Raw genomic sequence first — 23,181 nt, 5'->3', positions numbered from 1 at the left:
CCCAGGTCTTCTTTACAGGCCAGTCCCACAGCCTATCACATTAGCCTCAGGAAACAAGTTTTCTACTAACTTTGTACTAGCATATCACCTCCCAAGAAACACCTGCATAAGAATCATTAACTTCTAACTCAGCACAGGGATCACCTGGCACAGTAACCCACTTGACACTTGAAAAATGCTGTGCTGAGTCTCTCCAAAAACCATGCGCTTATTTAATGCACTGCTTCAAGCCAGATACACTTTGGGAAATTGGCCTTTGCCGTGCCTGCTGTTCAATGCACAACTCAGAGGGCAGGCCCCTCCACGTGCATGGACAGTTAAAGCTGCTGCTGAAACCATGCTGTCTCCTTCATCCCTCCCCAGTAACTAACTGCACCAGGAACCGCACCCCATCCCAGGAGTGCTCAGAGCCAAAGGTCACCTTGAAGCTTTGCCCCCCACAAGATGCCTGGCAGGCACCCCTGAAGCAGGTCCGCATGTCCCTCTTGTTGGTCTAAGCGACTGCAGATGAAAAACATTCTCTCTAGATTCTAGAGAGCTGGGCTTGGGAGGAGAGGTTGTTTTCCTGGAAATCCAACTCCATCTTTTAGAGACAATGAGAATTTACGGCTAGAATTCTGTTAAAGCCATACGGTGTTTGGGCGCTCCAAAACCTTTGCAAGGATAATGACTTTCTGGGGGCCATACAACAATGAACAAGAATACTATCAACGGAAAAACACATTCCATGTATGAAATGACCAATTTACAAACATTTGGAATGTGATCCTTCTGTATACATTTAGGACTGTCTCCATGTGACCAAGCAGCAAAAACAAACGGGGACATTTGTAGGACTCGACTTTTCATGCTCACAGTGGAGACCTGGCCGAATTATTTACATTTCAGCAAACTGATGCCCAGGAACAAAATTAAAATGGAGCTTAACACATCACACTTTGGTGACACTTGGTAAAATTTTTTGTATCAAATTTTAAAAAAATCGATTTACATTCCTATTCCTCAACTACATACTACATTTACAGAAATTTTAGCCAGTTTTATCTCATAAAAGTACAGATGACTGATACCTCCCCTGCCCCAAGAAAAGTTTTCAAAAAGTATTTAAGGAGAGGTATCAATTTAAAACAGGAACATAAACCCAGCATGGTGGCTCATGCCTGTAATCCCAACACTTTGGGAGGCTGACGCAGGAAGATTACTTGACGATAGGAGCTCGAGGCCAGCCTGGGCAACATAGCAAGACCTCATCTCTATTAAAAATTTTAAAAAAATTATAATAAGCCAAGTGGGGTGGCGCACACCTGTAATCCCAGCTACACAGAAGGGTGAGGTGGAAGGACTGCCTGAGCCCAGGAGTTCACGACTGTAGTGAGCTATGACTGCACCACTGCACTTCTGCCTGGGCAACGCGGTGAGACCCTGCCTCAAAAAAATTATAAAACAGGAACAGATAGGAAGTTCACTTTGCACATGTTGGGTTTAAAGTAGAGATTGCAAGTGGCTCTGGAGAAGTCTGCATATGCAACTACAGGGAAGTAACAGGGAAAGAGGTGGGTGAAAATCCATCTCTGAAATGATTGGCAGATTTGTTGTCCTAAGAAAATCTGGCAGAAAAATTCAACACAACTTTGAAGATATTCTAAGACTACAAAGTGCAGATCTTATTATATTCACAATGCATATCAACCTCAAAAACCTCTTCGGCATTTGCAAAGTATGCCCACATGTGACAGTGGCCAGAAAAACGTAAAGATACAAAGGCCATTCCTACTAGACCAAGAGGCCGTGTTCCACCTGGAGATGAGGTTCGTGAACACAGGTTCAAGACATTGCCATGACTAACCTAATGCAAAAGTAAGAGTTCCATCAATCAGCCAAAGTATCAGTCTGCCCTTGAAGCCAATCTTAACTGTGAAGAAACAAATTTCAATTTGTTAACAAGACCAAGACTTCAACCTCACTAGGCCAGCTGGGTTAATTTCTTATTGTATTTATTTATTTATTTCTGAGACAGGGTCTTGCTCTGTCGCCCAGACTAGAGTGCAACTCGACTCGATCACAACTCATTGCAACCTCGACCTCCGGGGCTAACGCTATCCTACTACCTCAGCCTCCATTAACTGGGAGGACAGGAGTGTGCCACCGCGCCTGGCCCTAATTTTCATATTTTTTGTAGAGACGGCGTTTCGCCATGTTGCTGAAGCTGGCCTCCAACTCCTGGACTCAAGTGACCCGCCCACCTCGGCCTTCCAAAGTGCTGGATTCCAGGCATGAGCCACCGCGCCCAGGCGAGTTAATTTCTTATTTTTGGTCACAGAAGCCATTATTCCAAAATGCCTTCCTCTAAATGTTGGTCTCAGCCTGACCTCGTTTAAGTTGCCACCATTTCTCTGTATCATGCTAGTTACTGGAGTAACTATGTATCTTAGGGTAGCTAACTGGTCTATAAACTAGTGTCACAAACTCTCCCTCCATCCGCCCATCCCCTTCCAAAAAAACGGAACATAAAAAATATGGGCCTTTCCAAAGAGTTTCTATTGTGAGATCAGCCTCACCCTCCTTAGACTAATTTCTGCATGTTCTGAACACAGGGGTGCTAATAAAACTATCTCTGATGCAAGGGAAAAATAAGAACCCCCCCATAAACCCTATCACAGACTCCAAGTTCAGCCCAAAGTAGGCTCAACTTTGTTTCACTCTGAAAAGTAACTTGTAAAAGTAACAGGGAGAAACTGTTGTCTGTTCAAAACTTTTCGTCCTGCTTCCTTTTTACCAAAGTTTAAAAAAATAAATAAAAGCTGAATTTTCCATCATCCTAAACAGTCCAGAAAAGGATGGTCAGACAATTCCTGAAATTCGAAGTTCCCCAGGCCCTGGACTGCTAGCAGCTGCGGGACGTGAACAGCCCTCGATGGGACTGATGGGTTATACAATCATGGTTCCCAGAGCAAGATCCACTAGAATAATCTGCCCCGGAGACAATGACATCATGTGAGCAACCAGGCAGGAAGTCGGGCTCAGAGAAGTGAAGGGTCAAGTCTTGAAAGCTCACACTGGAGGACACCCCCTGCCCCCAATCTAAAGAAGACAAAAGTCACCGCCTGCTAAAAAAAAAAAAAAAAAAAAAAAAAAAAAACTTCTTTAAAGAGAAAATGAGCCCACGAGGGGAAATCAATCAGCAAATGAAACCACAAACACTCAACTCCAGGATCATTCCTGCGGGCTCCAACGCCCCGGTGAGCCTTTCCACACCGAGGGGCCTCACCGGTGCCCCGCTGGCGAAACTCTGATGCAAACGCGCAGCGGGAACAAAGCAAAGTGGAGTTCCTGCTTCCAACTTTTCCGGACGCCCGGCCGCGCGAGGGCAGGCGCCGACCCCAAGGGCCGCGGCGACCGCTCCGCACAAAGCCGCCCCCGACTCAGCGACAGCCACAAGTGGCCGGGCGCGGGGCTCCAGGACCGCCACGACCGCGTGTGCCCCCGCGCCCCCCGCCTCCGCACGGGACCCGGCGGGACTCCCGGACACCACGCAGGCAACTTTCCCTCGGGAACGGGGCGGACCCCGGCGCGGACCGGAGGCGACTTGGAGACCCCAGGAGCTCCTCGAGCGCTCCCCGCCCCCCACGCTGGCCGCTCGCCCCGGGCACCGCGAGCGGAGCCTGCGTCCGGGCGGGCCACCCACCTGCACAGCTCGGGGAACGGGGCGGCCTGGGCCTGCGTGGACCCCGGGGCCGCGACGAGCAGCAGCAGCTGCAGCAGGAGCAGAGAGCGCTGCGGGCGGCGGGCGGGCGCGGGCCCCAGGTGGGAGCTCCGGCCGGCGGCGGCCCCCATCGCGCGGGGCCCGGGCTGCGCGGCGGGCGCGAGGCTAGCGGCGCGCGACTGCTGGGGGCCGCGCCCGGGACGGGGTCGCGCCGCCAGGGCAAAGGCGGAGGTGGAGACGGAGCGGGAGCCCGAGGTGAGCGCGGCTCGACTGGGCTCGGCTACAGCGACAGCGGCAGCGGCGGCTCCGGAACCGCATCACGTGACAGCCGCCCTGCTCCGCCCTCCCACCCCCGCCCCCAGCTCACGTGACTCCCTTGTTCAGGTGACCCCCGCCCGGCCCGGCTCCTCCCAGGCCCGGGTCACGTGAGCGCACCGCGCGGGACAGGAAGCGACGCGGGCGGGGCGCAGGCGCCAGGTGCCTCTCAGAGCCTGAGCCGCTCGGCGGGCTGGGCGCGGCGGGGGTTCCTAGCCGGGCCTCAGTTTCCCCTCCCACCGCGCCCTGCTGGATCGTGGCGGGTGCTTCCCAGCTTAGAGCAACTGTTCCCGACCTCGATCGACGAGGGGGGGGGAACTTGGATCAAAGGGCCAGGGAGGTAAATGCCTTCGCACAGCCTAGTGGCAGCGGATCCGTGGCGGGTGGGAACACACTTTAACTGCCCCTGGAGTCAAATCATGGGGGTTTCCAACCTTGGCCCGTCAGAGCCTCTCAGACCTTCTGTAGGAATGTTATTTCCCAAGCGTGGGCTTCCTACAGCAAGGAAGGCAGCACAAATACAGCAAGGTGAAAGAGTGGACAAAAGTGTCGCTGTCGAGCAAGTGCCACTCAACAAAGCTTTATGAATTCACTATGTGGATGGCCATGAGCTAGCCACAATGAAAGCAGAACGATAAATCTAAGAGTCTTGAACTAAAACAATTCACTTTCTTTTAGAGCAAAGATACAAAATAATCATGATTGAAAACAGTAATCATCATCATCATAAAAGCTCATCTTTTTTAGTGCTTATTCCATACCAGACACTGCTAAGCATGTAAGCATGAATCTTTAAAAACCTATGAGATGGGAACCTACTTATAGATGAGGAATTGAGGCACAAGGATACTGAGTAACTTACTCAAAGACACTCTGGGATGTGGCAAAGCTGGAATTCAAACACATATAAATAATCATGACCCAATAATAGCTAACATTTCTTGAGCAAGTAATTATGTACCAAGTACTGAAGTGTTCTGACACTGTGATTTAGCTCATTTCATCCTAACAGTCCTGTAAGAGGGGTGCCTTTATTGCACCCGTTTTGCAGATAAGGAAAGTGAGGAATGGAGAAATTAAATAACTAGTTAGTCTTGCAGCTAGTAAGTGAAAAAGCCAGGGTTTGAGCCCAAGCCAATCACAGGCCTGTGACATAATCACCGTGCTATTAATATATTGCCCAAGAAAGGAAAGTGTTGTAGTGGTTCAAAGGGAGAGTTCAAGTGTAAACTGTGGACGTCGAAAAAGGGTTTGTGGTGGCCGGGCGCGGTGGCTCGCGCCTGTTAACCCAGCACTTTGGGAGGCCAAGGCGGGCGGATCACAAGGTCAGGAGATCGAGACCATCCTGGCTAACACGGTGAAATCCCATCTCTACTAAAAATACAAAAAATTAACCGGGCGTGGTGGCACACACCTGTAGTCCCAGCTACTCAGGAGGCTGAGGCAGGAGAATCGCTTGAACCCGGGAGGCAGAGGTTGCAGTGAGCCGAGATCGCGCCACTGCACTCCAGCCTGGGAAACAGAGCGAGACTCCGTCTCAAAAAAAAAAAAGAAAGAAAGAAAAAGGGTTTGTGTTTTGCAACTCCAGGGTTAATAATGGATACAGGCAAGGACTATCAGTAAACACTAAAACCATCTGGTGAAAAATTATTGTGAAGCAGAATATTCTCTTTGTCTCAAAGTATCACCTTCAAAGTATATTTCCTTAAAAAAGACAAAATACCTCTTCACAATGGAAAGATCTGGTAGAACCACCTTAATCAAGTGATTAAAACTAGTATCACCAAATTTTTTAAAAACTAGCATTTTCTGCTTTCTAAAATGATGCAATAAAAAATTGTAAAGGGTAATATTTAAAAGATGGTATAATCATGACTCAGATGTAGAAGGAACATGTATCCAAGATATTCCTTAGCTCATTCATTAATGTGAGAACCAGTAACATGTCACAGCTGGTTCAAAGGAAAATCCAAGGAGAATCCAACAAATATTCAAGCAGTTAGGAATGCTGAAATCAGGTTGCCTATAGATGGAAAATTGGTCAGTAGCCATAGGTCAAAAAACAGCTGCATACCCAATAGACACAATTTGCATTTCTAAAGACAAAAATCATGTATATTACCATCAGTAGTCTACGATTTACAGAGTTGTAAAATACCTGAAAGACAGTGGCAGGCACAAGACCCCATAGAATCAGATAACCCAAAAGACTGTACTAGACAACAGCTAGCATTCCATTACAGTTGACCACTAATGTTTTTGGTCCCTTTCAAAGTCTTTCACAGTTATTCCCTACCGTACACACTATCACAAGTAGTCTTGCCAAGAAGTTTAACTTAATCTAATTGAGATAAAACAATCAAATTCAAATTGTGAAACATATGACAAGAAAACTGAACTGGACTATTGCAAAATATTAATGCTCTGAAAAACAACTCTTCTCCAAAAAAAAAAAGAAAAAAAGTGGAAGTGCTATTCTAGATCCATGTAGCAAGCAGTAACCTGTGGGTGAAATGTGGTAAGGCAGCTGTTTTGTAAATAAAGTGTTGTGGGAATACGGCCACACCCATGTGTTTATGTATTATCTGTGGCTGCTTTTGCCTGCAATGACACAGTTGAGTCGTTGCAACAGAGACTGTATGACCTGAAAATGCTAATGTATTTTACCATATGGCCCTCCACAGAAAAAGCCTGCCAACCTCTGTTCTAGATCAGTGGTTTTCAAAAGTGCGGTCCTTAGACAAGCAACTTTTGTGTCACCTACCAGCTTGTTAGAAATGCCATTTCTTGGGTCCTGCCCCAACCTATTGAATCAAAATCTCTGGAGATGGGCCCAGGAGATTGCTCTAGCAAGCTCTCCAGGAGATTCTCATACACATGGAAGTTTGAGAACCATTGTCCTAAATTAAAGGCGACTAAAAAGGCATGACAGAATGCAATGCATGATTCTTAATTGGAGCCTAGACCCAAAAATAGGAAGGTATAAGGGACATTTGGAGACCACTGGAAAATTTTTAATGTAAATCCTATATAAGGGACTTTAAAGCAGCAGTCCCCAACCTTTTGGCACCAGGCACCAATTTCGTGGAAGACATTTTTTCCATGGATGGCGGAGGGGTGTTGTGGGGGATGGTTTCATCAGGCATCACAAGGATGGTGCACCCTAGACCCCTCGCATGCACAGTAGGGTTTGCACCACCACTTATCTGACAGGAGGCGGAGCTCAGCGGTAATGCCTTCGTTCTCCTGCTGTGCGGCCAGGTTCCTAACAGGCCACGGACCAGTAGCAAGGCCCGAAGGGCTGGGGAACTCCTGCTCTAAAGTCAAATACTGTAGGGCATAATTCTCCTGTATTTCATTTAAATTTTCTGAAAAACCTTTGAGGAAGCAGAGACTCGCAGATATCAGCCTAAGACCCCCTGTTATAGGCTGAATTGTGTCCCCTAAAAGGATATGTTGAACTCATAATCCCCAGTACTTCAAGTATGACCTTATTTGAAAATAGGGTCATTCCTTATAGATAAATTATGATGAGGTTATACTAGAGTAGGGTGGGTTCTTAATCCAGTATAACTGGTGCACTTTCAAAAATTGGGCAAGAGACACACAAGGAGAAGGCAGCCATATGAGAACGGGGGTGCCATGCATCTACAAGCCAAGGAATGCCAAGGAAGGATTGCCAGCAACACCAGAAGCTGGGACAAAGGCATGGAACAGATTCTCCCCTAGAGCCTTCAGAGGGAGCATGACCCTGCCAACACCTTGGTTTTGGACTTCCGGCCTCCAGAACTGTGTGAGACAATTTCTGTCATTTTAAGCCACCCAGAGGTACTTTGTTATGGCAGCCTAAGAACACAAATAGCCAAGAACACAAATGTCCCTCAACTGATAGGACAGATCCAGGCTTGGCATCCAGGTGCTCCAACCACTGCCCTGTTGTGATGACCCAATCTTCCTGCATCTGACTTTGGAAACACAAGCTCAAATGACAGACCAAGGACAGAAAGAGCAGCTAGTGAGGATGTCCCTGCATGATGTCAAGAGCAATTGCAGGGACAGGTAACACTAATAGCTGCCCCTTTGGAACACAAACCATGAGCTATCAAACTGATGGCATGCACACATTGTTCTGAAACTCAAACAGAATCTCACCCCAAAGATCCAGGAACTTTTTAGAACACCCAGAAAGGAACATGATTCTGCCAAAAGACCCTCAAAACACACTGTGATTCATTTTAGGCATTTCTCGATTCCTAAGATCATAAACTGCCAAGAAAAAATGTACAGTAGATAATATTGAATCAAAGTTAAATTTCATAAGATAAAGCTACTGTGGTTATATAGGACGATGTGCTTGTTCTTATGTGATACATGCTGAAAGTGAAGTGTCATGATGTTGGCAACTTTCAAATGATTTGAGGGGAAAAAAGAATATATGTATGAATAGCAAGCAGAGGTTGAAAATATTAACAGTCACAAACATAGGTGAAGAGTATATCAGTGCTCTTGTACTATTCTTTCAACTTTTCTATAGGTTTGACGTTTTTCAAAATGAGAATTGGGAAAGAGATCTCATCATGAAAGAGATTGCTTTTGAGTGAATCTGGAAGAATGGGGGAAATTTAGGGAAAGGACATTGCAGGCACAAAGAACAGCAAGTGCAAGGCCATGGTAAAATACAGAAGCTGTATTTGCTGTACAAGGCCTTTCGCTTGAGCAAAAGTCACATGGGAATAAAGAAAAACTACTTTTGGCCAAAAACTGTGCTAGATCCTGGGCTTATAAAATATAATCCCTCCCTAAAGGAGCTCGCAGTTTAGGACATAGTCAATTTTTATATAAGTTTGAAAATTTTTATTGTGCCCAGCTCCTAGAGGATCTTTAATGGTCATCTAATAAGCTTAGATTTGGCTGGATATGAAGTAGGGAACAATAACAGCAGATACAATAATACATACTGAAGGCTCACTGTCAATACCATTCTTGTATTATATCATTTACTCTTAATACCAATCCCACCAAATAGGTAATTTTATTACCCTCATTGAAAAGATGAGCAATTCAGTCTTAAAGAAATTACATACCTTGCCCAAGGTCCTGCAGTGGGTAAGTGACAGAGCTTGGATGTGAGCTGTATGATCTGGGACTAAAGCCCATGCAGTTAACTCATAAACTGCCTCCTCATTGAGAGATTTGGAGAAAGAGAGATGTTCATGGTGACACGTCAGGAAAATCCATCTGGTTTTAAGATAGACTGGAAGCTAATTTATTAAAAGTATGAGAAGCAAGGTGACAAAATCGACAGCAGAAAGCCTTGTGTCCTTCAAAAACACCCAGTTCCCAGTTAGTTAACACCTGTCCAGGTAGCTATCAAAGATAACGCCCTAAGGCTTTGGCATGGGAATTTAGAGGGGAATAGGGTTAGAAGCATGAGGCAGGTGTGGTTGGCTGCCTTTCTGCAGGCATCTCATGCCCTTGATTGCTGGCAAAGCCCACCTCCACCAGAGGCTGTGGATGCGAGATTCTCACTTCCCAGACATTCTTACAGCCAGAGCAAGGGCATATGACCCAGTCCTGATGATGGAACTCGATGGGAAGTCTCCTGAGATCTTCTGCAAAATGCTTTCTCTCCAATGAAAAGAGATGCAAAACAGAAATCCCTTCCCCTTTTGTGTTTTTTGTTGTCTGGATGCAGTAATTTCTATATGAAACTGCTGTCCCCTCGTAACTGTGAGGGAAAATGTGGCCAACACAGTGGGAACAAGACAGAAGACATCAGGATCCTGAATGACACTGGGCCACTTCACCAAAACTCTTGTATCCGATCTTTTGTTTTGCGATAGACTAAATAAATATGCCTAAGCCATGTGTGTGTGTTATTAATGTATTGCCTCTCTGCTTTGAATGCACCTTCTAGTATATGCTCTGTGATAAACAAAGGAATTCATTTAAGCAGTTCTCCTTTCAACTAAATGACATTAAGCTTTCTGAGCAGAGGACACTGGAGGGAAAGTGCAGAAGAGATTCTCATGCTGTTCCCAGGACATCCATACCATGAGGTGCTGACCACCTGCTCCCCAACCTGCATACTAGTGCAGACCAGCTCCAGCCTGGCCAGTCTGCTATCCAATAAATGGAACCAAACCTTTTCCCATGAGATCTGAATGCCTTCAGATCTGAATGCTTGTCGTTCCTTGAGTCCTCTCCGTCAGCCTGAGGGACTATGTAGAGTTTTCTTATATCTTACAGTTACTCCTTCATCATAGTTAGTAATTATTTATATTAAGACTCCCCTGTTTCTACCTCCTGATTGGCCCCAAACTGCCGCACCATGATTAGCTAACTTTTGTATTTTTTGCAGCCAGAATCATACCAACTGACCCTATGCAGCACTTAGCAACCTGTTGGGTAGGAGAGACAGGAAAGAAAGAGTCAATGATGATCAACGCTTCTAGATAGGTAGGTTGGTTCCAGAGAACAGAGAGAACAGAAGAGAAATGAATCTGAGGAGCAAGACGCTAAGTATCTTTTTGTGCAATAGCAAGTCTAGGTATTCAGAGGTGACCACTAGACAACTGGTAATGCAACACTGAACACAAGCAGGAAGCCTGCATTGAACGTAATTATGTGGAGGCACTTGCAAAGATGGGAGAGTTGACGTTGGGAGGAAGGTGATGAGAAGAATAACTAGACATTGGCATAGTGAAAGAAATTGCCAGGGAGAGAACAAAAGAGAAAATAGACTCTTGGTATTAACTGTCTATCAGTGTGTAATAAATTACCCCCAAATCCAGTGGTGTAACGCAACAACCATCATTCTCCGTAGTGAGAATTAATGTGGTCAGGAATTTAGACAGGGCCCAGTCAGAATGGCTCATTTCTGTTTTATGACCTCTGGGCCCTCAGCTTTAAGACTTGAAGGCTGGAAACTGGTATTGTCTGAAAGCTTTTCACTTGCACATTTGATGGTTGGTGCTGGCTGTCAGCTGAGACCTTAGCTGGAATGCCTACATATAGCCTCCACATGTGGCCTGAGTTTCTTCAACTGTGGTAGCTGGGTTCCAAGTCAAGCAGGAATAGAAAGAAGGAAGAGTAAGTGAGGTGGAAGCTGCATCCTTCTTATGACTCAGCCTTGGATCACAGGACACCAATTTTGCCATTATGATCAGGACAGTCACCAAGCCCTACCCAGCTTCAAGAAGAGGAAACCTAGACTCTAGCTCTCAATGGGGGAGGGCTACTCACATCATAAGAAGAACATGTGAAATGGAATAAATATCCAGGTGTGGCTATCTTTGGAAAGCACAACTTGCCACACTTGAAGAGCACCACAGTTATGAGTAAGAGAAAATTCGCTAGAAGAGGAGCAGAGACATAGAAAGAGAACCAAGGGGATTTACAGGAGCCAAGAGGAAAGAGAAAGTTTTGGTGAATTACCATTTGGAGACTGTGTGGAGCTCAGTTATGAGCAGCACATCTGGAAATGATGGTGGTGGCAGTGATGTGAACAATACCAGCAAAAATATCACTTTTAGGTTGGTGTTTACAAGAAAAGTCCCCAGATTAATTACAGACATTCATTACTTAAGTTCTCCAGCTGGGGAGCCAAGACCGCCTCATGTAGGTGAGAAGACAGGGAAATGTACAGTGTCCTTTTAAACAAACCATTATCTAACTCAGGATGTGTGCCTCAGTTTCCTTATTTTTAAAGTTCCATACCAGCCGAGTCAAAGAGCTCAGAATAAATAAAACCCATTAGATCCGTATTTGAAAGATTTAGTGTAAGTTCTCTCATGAAACTACAACAAGAACAAGGTGGCTTATCGAACCACCACCTTTCTCTCTTCTACTTGCACTCTGCAAAAGGCACAGTTCAAAGAGAAGACAGTAAAATTAGTTCAACAAACATATACTGAATACTTATTTTTAATTGATACATGCTATGTTCATATGTTAAGTTTCTAACATATGAACTCTCCCAAAGTTCATATGTTGGAAACTTAAACCACAATGCAACAGTGTTGGGAGATGGGGCCTAATGAGAGGTGTTTAGGTCATGAGGCTGTCACCCTCATGAATGGAATAACACCAATTATAAAAGGGCTAGAGGCTGCAAGTTTGGCCTCTTAATCTTTTGCGCTCACTGTCTCTTGCTCTTCTGCCTTAAGCCATGGGATGATGCAGTAAGAGGGCCCTCACCCGATGCTGGCACCATGCTCTTGGACTTCACAGCCTCCAGGACTGTGAGCCAATACATTTCTGTTCTTTATAAATGACCCAGTCTCGGGTATTCTGTTATAGCTGCACGAACAGACTAAGACAATAATATACTTAGCACTAGGGATGCAAAGACAAGAAGGCACAGGAATACAAAGACAAGGGATGCACAGTCCCTCCCTGGAGGGACTGACAGGTTTAAAAAGAGAGACAAATAGATTATTTATAACTCAGCATGATGAGTAGGTTGATAATTAAGGGAAACTGAGAACACCTCTAATTCTAACTCAATCTGGAGGAATTCCCAAAGCAAATGATCTAAGCTGAGTCTTGCAAGGGGGAGTGTTTGGCAAAGGTCGGGGGCGGGATAGGGAACTTAGTTTTTAAAAAAAACAGCATGAAAATGAGAGAAAGCTTGCCTTGGAATGGGGCCTGTGACAGATTCTGGGAAATGTGTCTGGTTCTTTGTGGCTAAAATACAAGTAAAAGTGAAAGAGTTAGGGAGATGGAGCTAGTGAGGGAAGCACAGGGCAGGTTTTAAGGAACTTTGTGCTTTGCTAAAGATAAATGAAACTTGAGAGGCTTTTTAGCTGAGTAATCACATAATCCAGTTTTCATTTTAGGCAGATCACACTGACCACCATGTGCAGGACAGGTGTGGGGAGCAGTGAGGGGATTACTAGAGGTAGGGACTCAAGACATGTGGGCTGATAGACTGTGCCGCAACCCAGGTGGTATGGGTTCAGTTGTGACCACTCCACCCAAGATGCTGAGGTCTTAATCTCTAGTAACCCAGAATGTGAAGTTTTTTGGAAATGGGGTTGTTGCAGATGTAATAGTTCAGATGAGGTGATTCTAGAGAGGGTCCCTAATCCCACATGACAGGTGTCCCTATAAAAAGAGCATCACGTGATGAGGCAGGCACATGCACAGGGTGAGTGCCATGTGAAGACTGGAGTTGGGCTTGCACAAGCCAAGGAGCTCCTGGGATCCAGGAGAGAGGCCTGGAGCAAATTCTTCTCCTTCAAAGGAGGCATGGCCCTACTCAGACCTTGATTTTGGACTTCTGCCTCTAGACCTGTTAGACAACAAATGTCAGTTGTTCAAAGCCACCCAGTTCGTGGCACATTGTTGCAGCAGCCGTGGGAAACGGGTGCAGCTGGGGAGAAATGATGAATGCCCAGTGAAGGAGAGGTAGCAGCAACGGGACAGAGGACAGCAAGAGGCACTTGCCAGGACCCCAGCATTGATGATGGCAGAGGTGGGGAGAAAGAGGAATTAGGATGACTCTCAGGTTTCTGGCACCATGACTATTTGGTGATGCCATCCTCTGAAAAAGAGGAAATGGCCCCAAACTGCAAGCTGTATTACTGTGTTTTGCGCAATGCTGGATCCTAGTACCTAAAACAAATATTTATTGAACGAATGAAAAATGACTAAAAGAAGGAAAAGAGAAAGAATATATTTTTCTATCCATAATACACACATAGATCTTTTCTTTCCCCTTTCCTTATCAAATTTTAAAGTTGCATATAATTTTTTTCTGTATAGCCTTATTTGCAATGTTCTCCATTGTCCAGCTTTTATCCCTCATATTTATTACTTCCTCCCTTTAAGGTGCATATTCTTAGTAAAAAAAATAGAACCCTTGATCCCTTAAAGAAAATACGCTTACAGATACCACCACAGTGCCGAGCACCTAGTAAGTGCTCAATAAAAGCTTCCTATTGTTACTGTTATCAGAAGAATTGAACGTGTGCTATTCTGAAATATCTGGGACTTTTCTTTTTCCCCTTCTTTTCCCTTCAGTTGACATCTTTTTAGCCTCCTTTTTTGACCTTCATTTCATCCCTAACTTCCTTCTGACCTGCCTGCCTCTTTCTCCCACCATCACTTTTGACCAAAAATGAAAGAAAAAGAGTATCATGTGATGAGGCAAGCATGTCAATATTAGTTACCTATGGCAGCATAACAAATTACCCCCAAAACGTGACGACTAAAAATAACAATAAGCACTTATTATCTCTCACATCATCTTTGGCGAGCCAAGGTTGCCATCATCTGAATGCTTGAGTAGGGCTGAAGGGACTGCTTCCCGTGAACTCACTCACATGGCTGGCAAGTTACTGCATCTGCTGGTGGGGGGCCTTGGTGCCTCTCCAAGGGGGCTCTCCACAGGGCTGCCTGAGCATCCTCACAGCACGGCGACTGAATTTCCCCAGAGCAAGCAAGTCAGGAAACCCAGGTAGACTCTGTGATGCCTTTTAAGACGTTGCACACCATCATGCCAGCCATATTCTATTGGTCATAGACCAACTCTTAGATGATGTGGGAGGAAACTCTATGGGGTTATGAATTCTAGAAGGCCAGAGGGACTTGGGCCACCTTGGAAACGAACTACTGGAGAAAGATGAGGGGTAGGTGAGGGGCTGAAGAAGTACAGTTGGGGAGCAGGGATTGACTGCATAATAAAGGAAAAACAGATATTACAGGTGTATCCTTTTTTGTGAATACTATATTCATTTCATGTTCTTAACTTCATTTTAAAAACTTTCTGTGAATTAAACTCATCAAAGTAAACATGAATCAACATTTCAATCTATGTGAAGTTATCTGTTGAAAATCTGTAATTTCGGCAGGTCATGGTGTTTTATGCCTGTAATCCCAGCACTTTGGGAGGCCAAGGTAGGCAGGTCACCTGAGGTGAGGAGTTCAAGACCAGCCTGGCCAACATAGCGAAACCCCTACTAAAAAGACAAAAATTAGCCAGGCGTGGTGGTGTGTGCCTCTAATCCCACCTACTGGGAGGCTGAGGCAGGAGAATCGCTTGAACCCAGGAGGCAGAGGTTGCATTGAGCCAAGATTGCACCACTGCACTCCAGCCTGGATGACAGAGTGAGACTCTGCCTCAAAAAAAAAAGAAAAAGAAAAAGAAAAGAAAGAAAATCTGTAATTTCATTCCAGTGCTTATTAAAAATTTTTAATCTTATTCCAGTTGATGTTTGTGTGTCTTTTAAAAATGGAGTGTCCAGTATTTTATGATAAATTATAAAATATCCTTTTCATTTTCTCATGCCCCTCCTTATCCCTCTATTCACATTAGCATGTAGAATTTCAGTTCCTAAGAACTGAATTCGTCACTATGGACACATTAATTGCAGCAGGCCTACGTCATTGGTGCTCTGTGTAAAAGGCAGCATTGGCACACGTCACAAAACATGCAAGCCTATCCCAAGAAATTCTCCCAGTGGAGCTGGTAGCAGAGAGAGCTTTGGGCTTCTGGCTTAGACTCTAGCCTCTGCCTACCAGCTCTTTGACGTTGAACAGGTTGTTTAATCTCAACTCCACTTTCTTCATCTTGAACAAGGGTCAACAAACTTTCTGTAGAGGGACAGATAATACATATGTTAGGCTTTGTGGACAATATGGTCTCTGTCACAACCACTCAATCTGTGATCCTAGCACGAAAACAGGTATAAGCAATACATAATCATGTGAACGTGGCTGTGTTCCAATAAAATTTTATTTACAAAACAGGCAGCTGGCCAGATTTGGTGCAAAGGCTATAATTTGCCAACCTCTGATCTAGAAAATGACATATGTAGAGGACATTGTAGCTGACTGCTCAATATCTATTTACCCCAACTAACAAGTCTAAGCCAATCAAGATGTCTATCCCCTGGGCCGTATTAGTATAGAAACAGGCCTGCCTAAGCCATTCTGTGCCCGTGGGACATGAGCAGAGGATTACTGGTGGCTTCTGGGCAATCAGCATCCTCGCTCTTAAGAAAATGCTGCCTCACAAAGCTGGCCTCTCTCTATGCTAGGTCTGGACAAGGAAGCAGATAGGCCCAGATAGGACCAGCACTATACTACCAGCCTTAGGAAAAATCTGATGGCAAGAATGGCAGAGAGGAATCTTCCTCTGGAATTCTTATGTAAGCTAAAAAATTTTCCAGCTTGTCTTTATTAACTCTGAATTGGGTCATCTGTTATTTTGGCTAAAGGCATCCTAAGTGAAAACCTTATTCCAAGGGTAGTTATGAGAGCTAAATGGAAAAATTTGTGTGATCACGGCATGCAAGTTATAAAACTCTACCAATACAACTCAGTAATAGTGAAATAATCACCAACTACCTCCCAAGTCGTCCCTGGGTCTCAGTCACAGTAACTGTATGTATGCACATGCCTTTGATACACATATTCCATTGAAAGTGAAAACACTTCATCCTCCTTAATAATTAAAAAAGATCACAAACTATCACTTCGCTTAGCTAGAGTTTCCCAACCCACATAAGATAAATCTCAGGGGAAAGAAAACAACAGTAATTATTAACCTGTGAAAGTGATGAAGTAGCGGTATCCTAATGACCCCTGCAGGGGTAGGTGAAGGGCCATACAGGGCAGTTTCTCGTCCTTTCTTTCTTTCCTTCCTTCCTTTCTTCGCTCCATCCCTCCTTCCCTCATTCCCTCCCTCCCTCCCTCACTCCATTCTTTCCTTCCTTCCTTCCTTCCTTCCTCTTTCCTTCCTTCCTTCCCTCTTTCCTTCCTTCCCTTTTTCCTCCCTTCCTTCTCTTTCTTCCTTCTTTCCTTCCTTCCTTCTTTCCTTCCTTTCTCCCTTCTTTCCTTCCTTTCTCCTTTTCTTTTCTTTCTCTTTCTTCCTTCCTTCCTTTTTTTTTTTCCTTCCTTCCTTCCTTGCTTCCATTCTCCCTTCCTTCCTTCCTTTTTATGTTTCTTTTCTGGAAAATAGCAATTGGTAAAGTTCGGTTTGAGGAATGTGGGCCTGGAATCAAAAACAGGTCCTCTGTGACTTTCCAACTTCTGCTTCTGAGTAAATCATTGCATACTGGGTATTACTAGTCGTCATAAGTAATATTCAGTAGTATCAAGAAAGGTATAAATAAGGATTTGTGATTATTTATTAAAATCAAAAAGTGCCTAAAACCTTATAAAGTTACAACATTCATAGTCTTTTTCTTTTTCTCTAATTTTCTCTTCCTGGGGAGGTTTAGTAGGATCAGTAGTATTTGTTTTTCTATTTCTTTTTTATCTTTCCATGATGACCCAGTTCTATGGTGATTTAAAATTTGAAACAAATAAATCAATTAATCCAATATCATGTTTCATAACTTGTGTTGCTTGCAACTATGTTGCATGTACAGCCTACCAGAGATGGATGATGAATTGCAGCTCTAACTTGGAAGTCCCCACTTTGGACCATGTCTTGGACTGAGAGATTGACAATCAACTCTCCCCACAACCCTGTAAGGTATTATTCCCTTAATTTCACACATAAACAAATTGAGGTTCCAAGCAGCTAAGCAACTTGCCTAAGATTACAGAACAAGGAAGTAGAGGGGCGTGGACTTAGATCCAGGTCCTCAAGACATCAAAGGCATTTACAGAGAGAACCACTCAGTGTGGAAACAATGGGAAGTGTGTATCTGTCAGGAGTTTGTGCTTATCCAGTGCTACTGGCCGCGGCACTGAGTTCAAGGGTGGGACATGCCACGCTTGGGGAGATATGCAGGGCCCTGGGGAGGTGCACGTTGGACCATGAGCGAGAAAAGGGACAGCAAGCCGTCTACCAGGGAGAGGGGTGAACTCAAGCTGGGATCAGCGACCTGGAAATGTCACAGCTGCTTTTGCACCCGGGGAAGTCATAATGGGCTCCAGTTCACACGTTTGATTAACGACAGAACTGGGACCCAGGGGAATCCTAGTTTCTGACGCCAATTCCATTCTTTCCCATAAACCAACTGTCTTTCCTTCAAACCCAGCACAAAACTCTCCTTCTCCAAGACACCCGGCTTGCCCCACTTAGGCCCTAGTGACTGCTATTCCAAATGCCAGGGACACCCCTTAGCTCTGACTCTCGTTTGGCACTTACTGTATACCATCTTGTATCACTAGGCAGTTTTCCATTTTTTGCATTTATTTCGGTATGCTCAAAGGCAGGGGCTACAGTTTATATTCTTTTTGTCCCTACATCGTGTTATTTTGTGTGTCTTCCCAGGACCTAGTACAAGGCCAAGCATGTAACAACATTCATGTGCTAGATGTTTGAGTTTTTAAAATACATTTGTAAAAGTTATTATTATTATTATTTTTTAGAGAGAGTCCCAGTCTGTCACCCAGGCTGGAAGGCTGTGGTGCAATCATAGCTCACTGCATCCTCAAACTCCTTGGCTCAAGGTATCCTCTCACCTCAGCCTCCCAAGTAGCTGAAATTACAGTTGTGTGCCACCATGCCCAGCTTATTTTTTTTTTTCTTTCAGAGATGGCATTTCACTATGTTGCCCAGGCTGGAGTGCTGGATGTTGACTGACATAGGAAAGTGTGCTCGGGGGACCCTCAGGGGCCATGGGACCCTTTCAAAGCATCTGTGAGGTCAAAGCTATTTTTATAATACTGCAAGACATCTTTTGCTTTTTTCACTCTCATGTGCACGTATGTGAGCAGTATTGTCTCCCAGAGGCAATCTGATGTGTAATGATGTCATCTCTCCACTAACGGCACACAGGCTTGAGTATTCCTGCGTGTTTATATTTTCTCCATTATAATCTTGACTATGGTAAATATCAATTGATTCAACTTACATTTTAAAAAATCTCTTTGATTTTAAGAGTGCAAAGTGGTGCTGAAACCAAAACGTTTGGGAACCTCGGACCTGGATGCTTCCGTGGCTACCTGCACTTAGCATCACTTGACACCAGCTCACCATATCCATAAGTCACTCCACCGCCCTCGTTATCTTTGTGAGAAAACCATTTGAGCAACAAGGAGGGTGCCCTTTGATTTTATGCCACATTTTTCTGACAGGTCTGTTTAAGTCAGTCCTGCCAACAGTCCTAAAAAATAACTGTTGCCAAACAAGCAGGAACAAGGTCTTCCCACCATGCCAGGCCTACAGACACTCTCATGGAAGTATCAATCTCTTTAGGTTAAAAAAAAAAGCCTTTGGTTACAGGCTGCTGCTCCAGAAAATGGTCCCTGAAAGGCAGCTGTTTCTAACTGCCCCTGTGCTCTGCGCTAGATTTTGCACCTTAAAGCGGTGCTTTGCTGTTAGGCAATTCAGTTCTTGAGTTTGTGAAATAGCTACAATGTGATTACTGAGCAGCTTTTACAAGGATTTCCTGTTTCCCAAGAGTGTACTATAGGGTTTGTGGTCACGGAAGTTGCAAAGGCTGGGGGCAGTGAAGGGGGACTAATTATATATGGATTATTGCTTTACATTTTCTGTCCCACAGACTCCATGCAGATGGTGTGATTGTTCACACAGCAGGGGCAGATTTGCCATCAAAGGGGCAGGAAATCTTGGCGGGAGGCACATGGGCACCAGGAGTGTGTCCCCCTACTGACCTTGGCGTCCCTCCAGCAAATCTCACCTTTTTGGTGAATGAGGAAGGCAGCTTGTGTGGCCTCTGCCAAGGGGAATCGGGCTCAGGGGTTCCCATCACTGGAACTTGCTAGCTTTAGGCTAGGAGAGAAATCAGATGCGTTTTACAAATGAGTAGCAAATGCACACTCCCCTTTAACTGTACAGGTGTCATTAACTGTTTAATCATTTATAAGTGGAACCCCTTCTGGGGGTCTCCGCCTGGGGATGACTGTTCAGGAGACAAGGTGGATCCTGTGTGTGTCGATAGAAGACAGCTGCTTTCTTTGGCTTGCTGTTGCCATTCATCAAGATTTCTGTGGCCTGGCTAGTCCTTGGCAGAACAAAAACAAAAGCCGATGACCCTGAAAGGTCGAAAAAGGTGTATGGACTGAAAAAGGATTTACAAATCAAACAAATATGCAGAACTAGTCTCCGAGGGTCCTTGAAATGATGAATAAGATCCTTAACTTAGAGCACACACAGGACACCAGAGTCTCCACATACAAAACAAGTCATCATAGTTCTGATCTTTCCAGACTCCAAAGCTGCCCCCAGGCCAGGTCCCCATCAGCTCCAGCCTCCTGATGACCTTCTGCCTTTCTCTGTGTCGCACCTACACTGCAGCCTCCGGGCACATTTTATAGTGTTTGGATGCTTTAGAATCAGGTTTTCAAAGCTTTCATCAGTGAATTTCCCCACTCAGCTCTCCAATCCGACCCTGCCCCAAAGTCCGTCACTTGTAACCTGAGGGCCCCTGAGTGTTGGCAAATACTTGGCAATTCGGCCCAGAAGCCACAAGCCTCAAGGCCAGGTGAGAAGATTCAGATGCAGATTCACAGAGCAGCTTTGCTGCTCCTAGCGCTGGTACAGGAGGAGGATGGGAGGAAGAGGTCTGCTCTAGGGGAAAGCGAAAGATTGAGAGAGCACAGGTCAGGCAGCCCCGCGTTTGAAAGGGGTGAAGGAACCGGCTGGCAGAGACCCACTTCTAGCTGCTCTTGGGGAGGATGCCCGGCCTGTTGTCTGACAATCCGCTGGTTTTAGTTGACTCAGCCTGTGCCTCAAGACTTTCCAATCCATCACCCGAGGGCCCCAAATGCTCCAAAATCCCCCTAGAACAGAAGATGGAGGTGCTTGTGGAAGTAAACTTCCTGGGGAAGAAGGTTGGGCAAGAGGAGGGGAAATGACGGAAGCAGTGTTTAACTCCCAGCAGGAAAGTGCAGAGAGTTACACACCCCCCTGGGGAATGGGGAAACCCCACCTTCAGAGTGGGAAATGTGTATGAAGATCAGAGCCATTTTCCACCCGAAAGACAGCGTGCATCCTGTAAGTGTGATGAGGGAACCTGAGGGTCATTCAGAGTGTAGATACAGGAAGGTCCCGGGGAAGGGGTCCAGCCCCTTACCTTGCAGGGCTGAGTGAGGAGCATAAACACCAGATAGAAACTTCAGGAAAACTCAAGAGTGCTTAGCCACTGAAGCTGCAAAACCAAAAGAGAATTCCCAGGCCCACAGGGCACCTGAGTGGTTGGGTAGCACCAGTCCTGAGGTACATGCTCTGGTAGATGGGCTTGAGAGAAGCTTCGCAGGGTGGGGGGATCAGGGCGGCAAGGACATGGCTACAGTAGCTGGGAGGCCAGTGGTCCCGAAGGGGCTCTCCCAACTGGGATAAAGAGGACTAACAAAGTTGCCCCAATAATAATGTATGTCTTGCAGGGCAGTGCACGTCTTCGGAGGTATCAGCCTAAAATAATCAACAAGGTCAGAATCTGGTTTAAAAAGTTTATTCAAGCACAATGGTTGAGAATGGACACCCAGGAGCATAGCTTCAAGTTGCCCTGGATACGAACACACAAAGATGGTCCTTTCACAGTCCAAAGTGATCCCTGGTACCCTAAAAGCCAAAGAGATCAGGTCATGTAATGCAAAAGAAAGCCAAGCTTTAGACCTGAGAGGAAGCTACCTGTCCACGACTCCTCAGACTCCACGGGAAGACAAGATCCCAGAAAGGGGGTGGATGGCACCTTTTTCTGTGTTTTTTAGGGGCCTGAGTCACTAGAATTCCTCTCTAGATTCCTTCATATGCTACTAAAGACAGCAGGAAGAAGCAGGGGCTTGAAAATCAGCTTCTAATTCAGCCAACTTTGACCATCGAGTTTTTTGTTTGTTTTGTTTTGTTTGACAGGATCTCACTCTGTCACCCAGGCTGGAGTGCAGTGACACAATCACAGCTCACTGCAGCTTCAATCTCCCAGTCTCAAGTGATCCTTCCCGCTCAGCCTCCCGAGTGGGTGGGACCACTAGCATGCACCACCACGCGAGGCTAATTTTTAAATTTTTTTTTGAGACAGATCTCACTATGTTACCCAGGCTGGTCTCAAACTCCTGGGTTCAAGCAATCCCCTCACCTCAGCCTCCTAGAGTGCTGGGACTACAGGTGTAAGCCACTGCACCTGGCCACAGCTCCTTTTTAAAAACTCTTTTAAAAATCTCTTATTATCAGATTATTGCTGAGACAAAGAGATGAGATTCCTGGCTTTTGAGCTTTTTTTTTTTTTTTCACCCAAGTACCCTCCCAAGTGAATTACTAAAACCAGTAAGCCTTAACCAAGGTTGTAATTAATCAAGAACGCTTGAGGTGTCTCCAAAGAGGTGCAAAGCAGTCCTCACAAGATTCAGAACCACCCCAAAGACAGCTCAATGACAGGATAGTTTCACAAACCACAAATGGAGTACAACTCACATTCTGTCCAGCTTTGTGGGCAGCTGAGCACCTACACATGAAGGCCTCAAGGCCCCCCTGTGTCCCACTAATGGAAAGACAAGAAACCAAAAGCTGTCCATGAAAGGGAACAGGGTCAATAACAAACAGGTATCCCCAAAGCCAAAAGTCACCCAAATACCAAACCAAAGGGATGGTTCTCTGACCAAGGCCATGGCAGCGAAGGTACAGGATTTCACCTTCCAGAATTCCAGGTAGAGCAGCCTTCACTGTGAATCCCACAGGGCATCTGAAGCAGGCACCTTGAGCTTACAAAGGATTTTAACTTTGTTTTTGGTCAAATTTTTGCTCTTTACTTTTGTCAAGAGAATTTCTAAAGCTGGCTGTGATACCATTATGTGTCTTTTAGAAAATCTGATCTTGGCTGGGCACAGTGGCTCACGCCTGTAATCCCAACACTTTGGGAGGCCAAGGCGGGTGGATCACCTGACGTCAGGAGTTTGAGACCAGCCTGACCAACATGGTGAAACCCTGTCTCTGCTAAACATACAAAAATTAGCCAGGCATGGTGGCGGGTGGCTGTAATCCCAGCTACTCGGGGGATTGAGGCAGGAGGATCGCTTCAACCTGGGAGGCGGGGGCTGCAGTGAGCCGAGATCATGCCATTGCCCTCCAGCAGCCTGGGTGGCAGAGCAAGATTCAGTCTCAAAAGAAAAAAAAATTCTTAGCTTCCCATAAGTACAAATAATGCAATTTGTTTAGAATGAGAGATCATATATATATATATATATATATATATATATGTATATGTTATTATAATTCAAAGGATCCATCTCGTGGCCACTGA

The 23,181-nt window shown here is 45.3% G+C and overlaps 1 protein-coding gene across 1 annotated transcript in view; it reads right to left on the bottom strand.

The window, feature by feature from the left end:
* IGF2R (insulin like growth factor 2 receptor) overlaps positions 1-4,000 on the bottom strand; it is a 136,052-nt gene extending 132,052 nt beyond the window's left edge. The window contains exon 1 of the mRNA XM_030809929.1: positions 3,686-4,000. Within this exon, the coding sequence (XP_030665789.1) occupies positions 3,686-3,834 (149 nt within the window). The 5' untranslated portion in view covers positions 3,835-4,000. The remainder of the gene's footprint in view (positions 1-3,685) is intronic.
* Positions 4,001-23,181: the final 19,181 nt, after the last annotated feature.

This window comes from Nomascus leucogenys, chromosome 3 (genome assembly GCF_006542625.1).
Source record: "Nomascus leucogenys isolate Asia chromosome 3, Asia_NLE_v1, whole genome shotgun sequence".
NCBI lineage: Eukaryota > Metazoa > Chordata > Mammalia > Primates > Hylobatidae > Nomascus > Nomascus leucogenys.
Note: the sequence above shows the minus strand (reverse complement) of the source record. Positions and strands in the feature narration are given on the sequence as shown.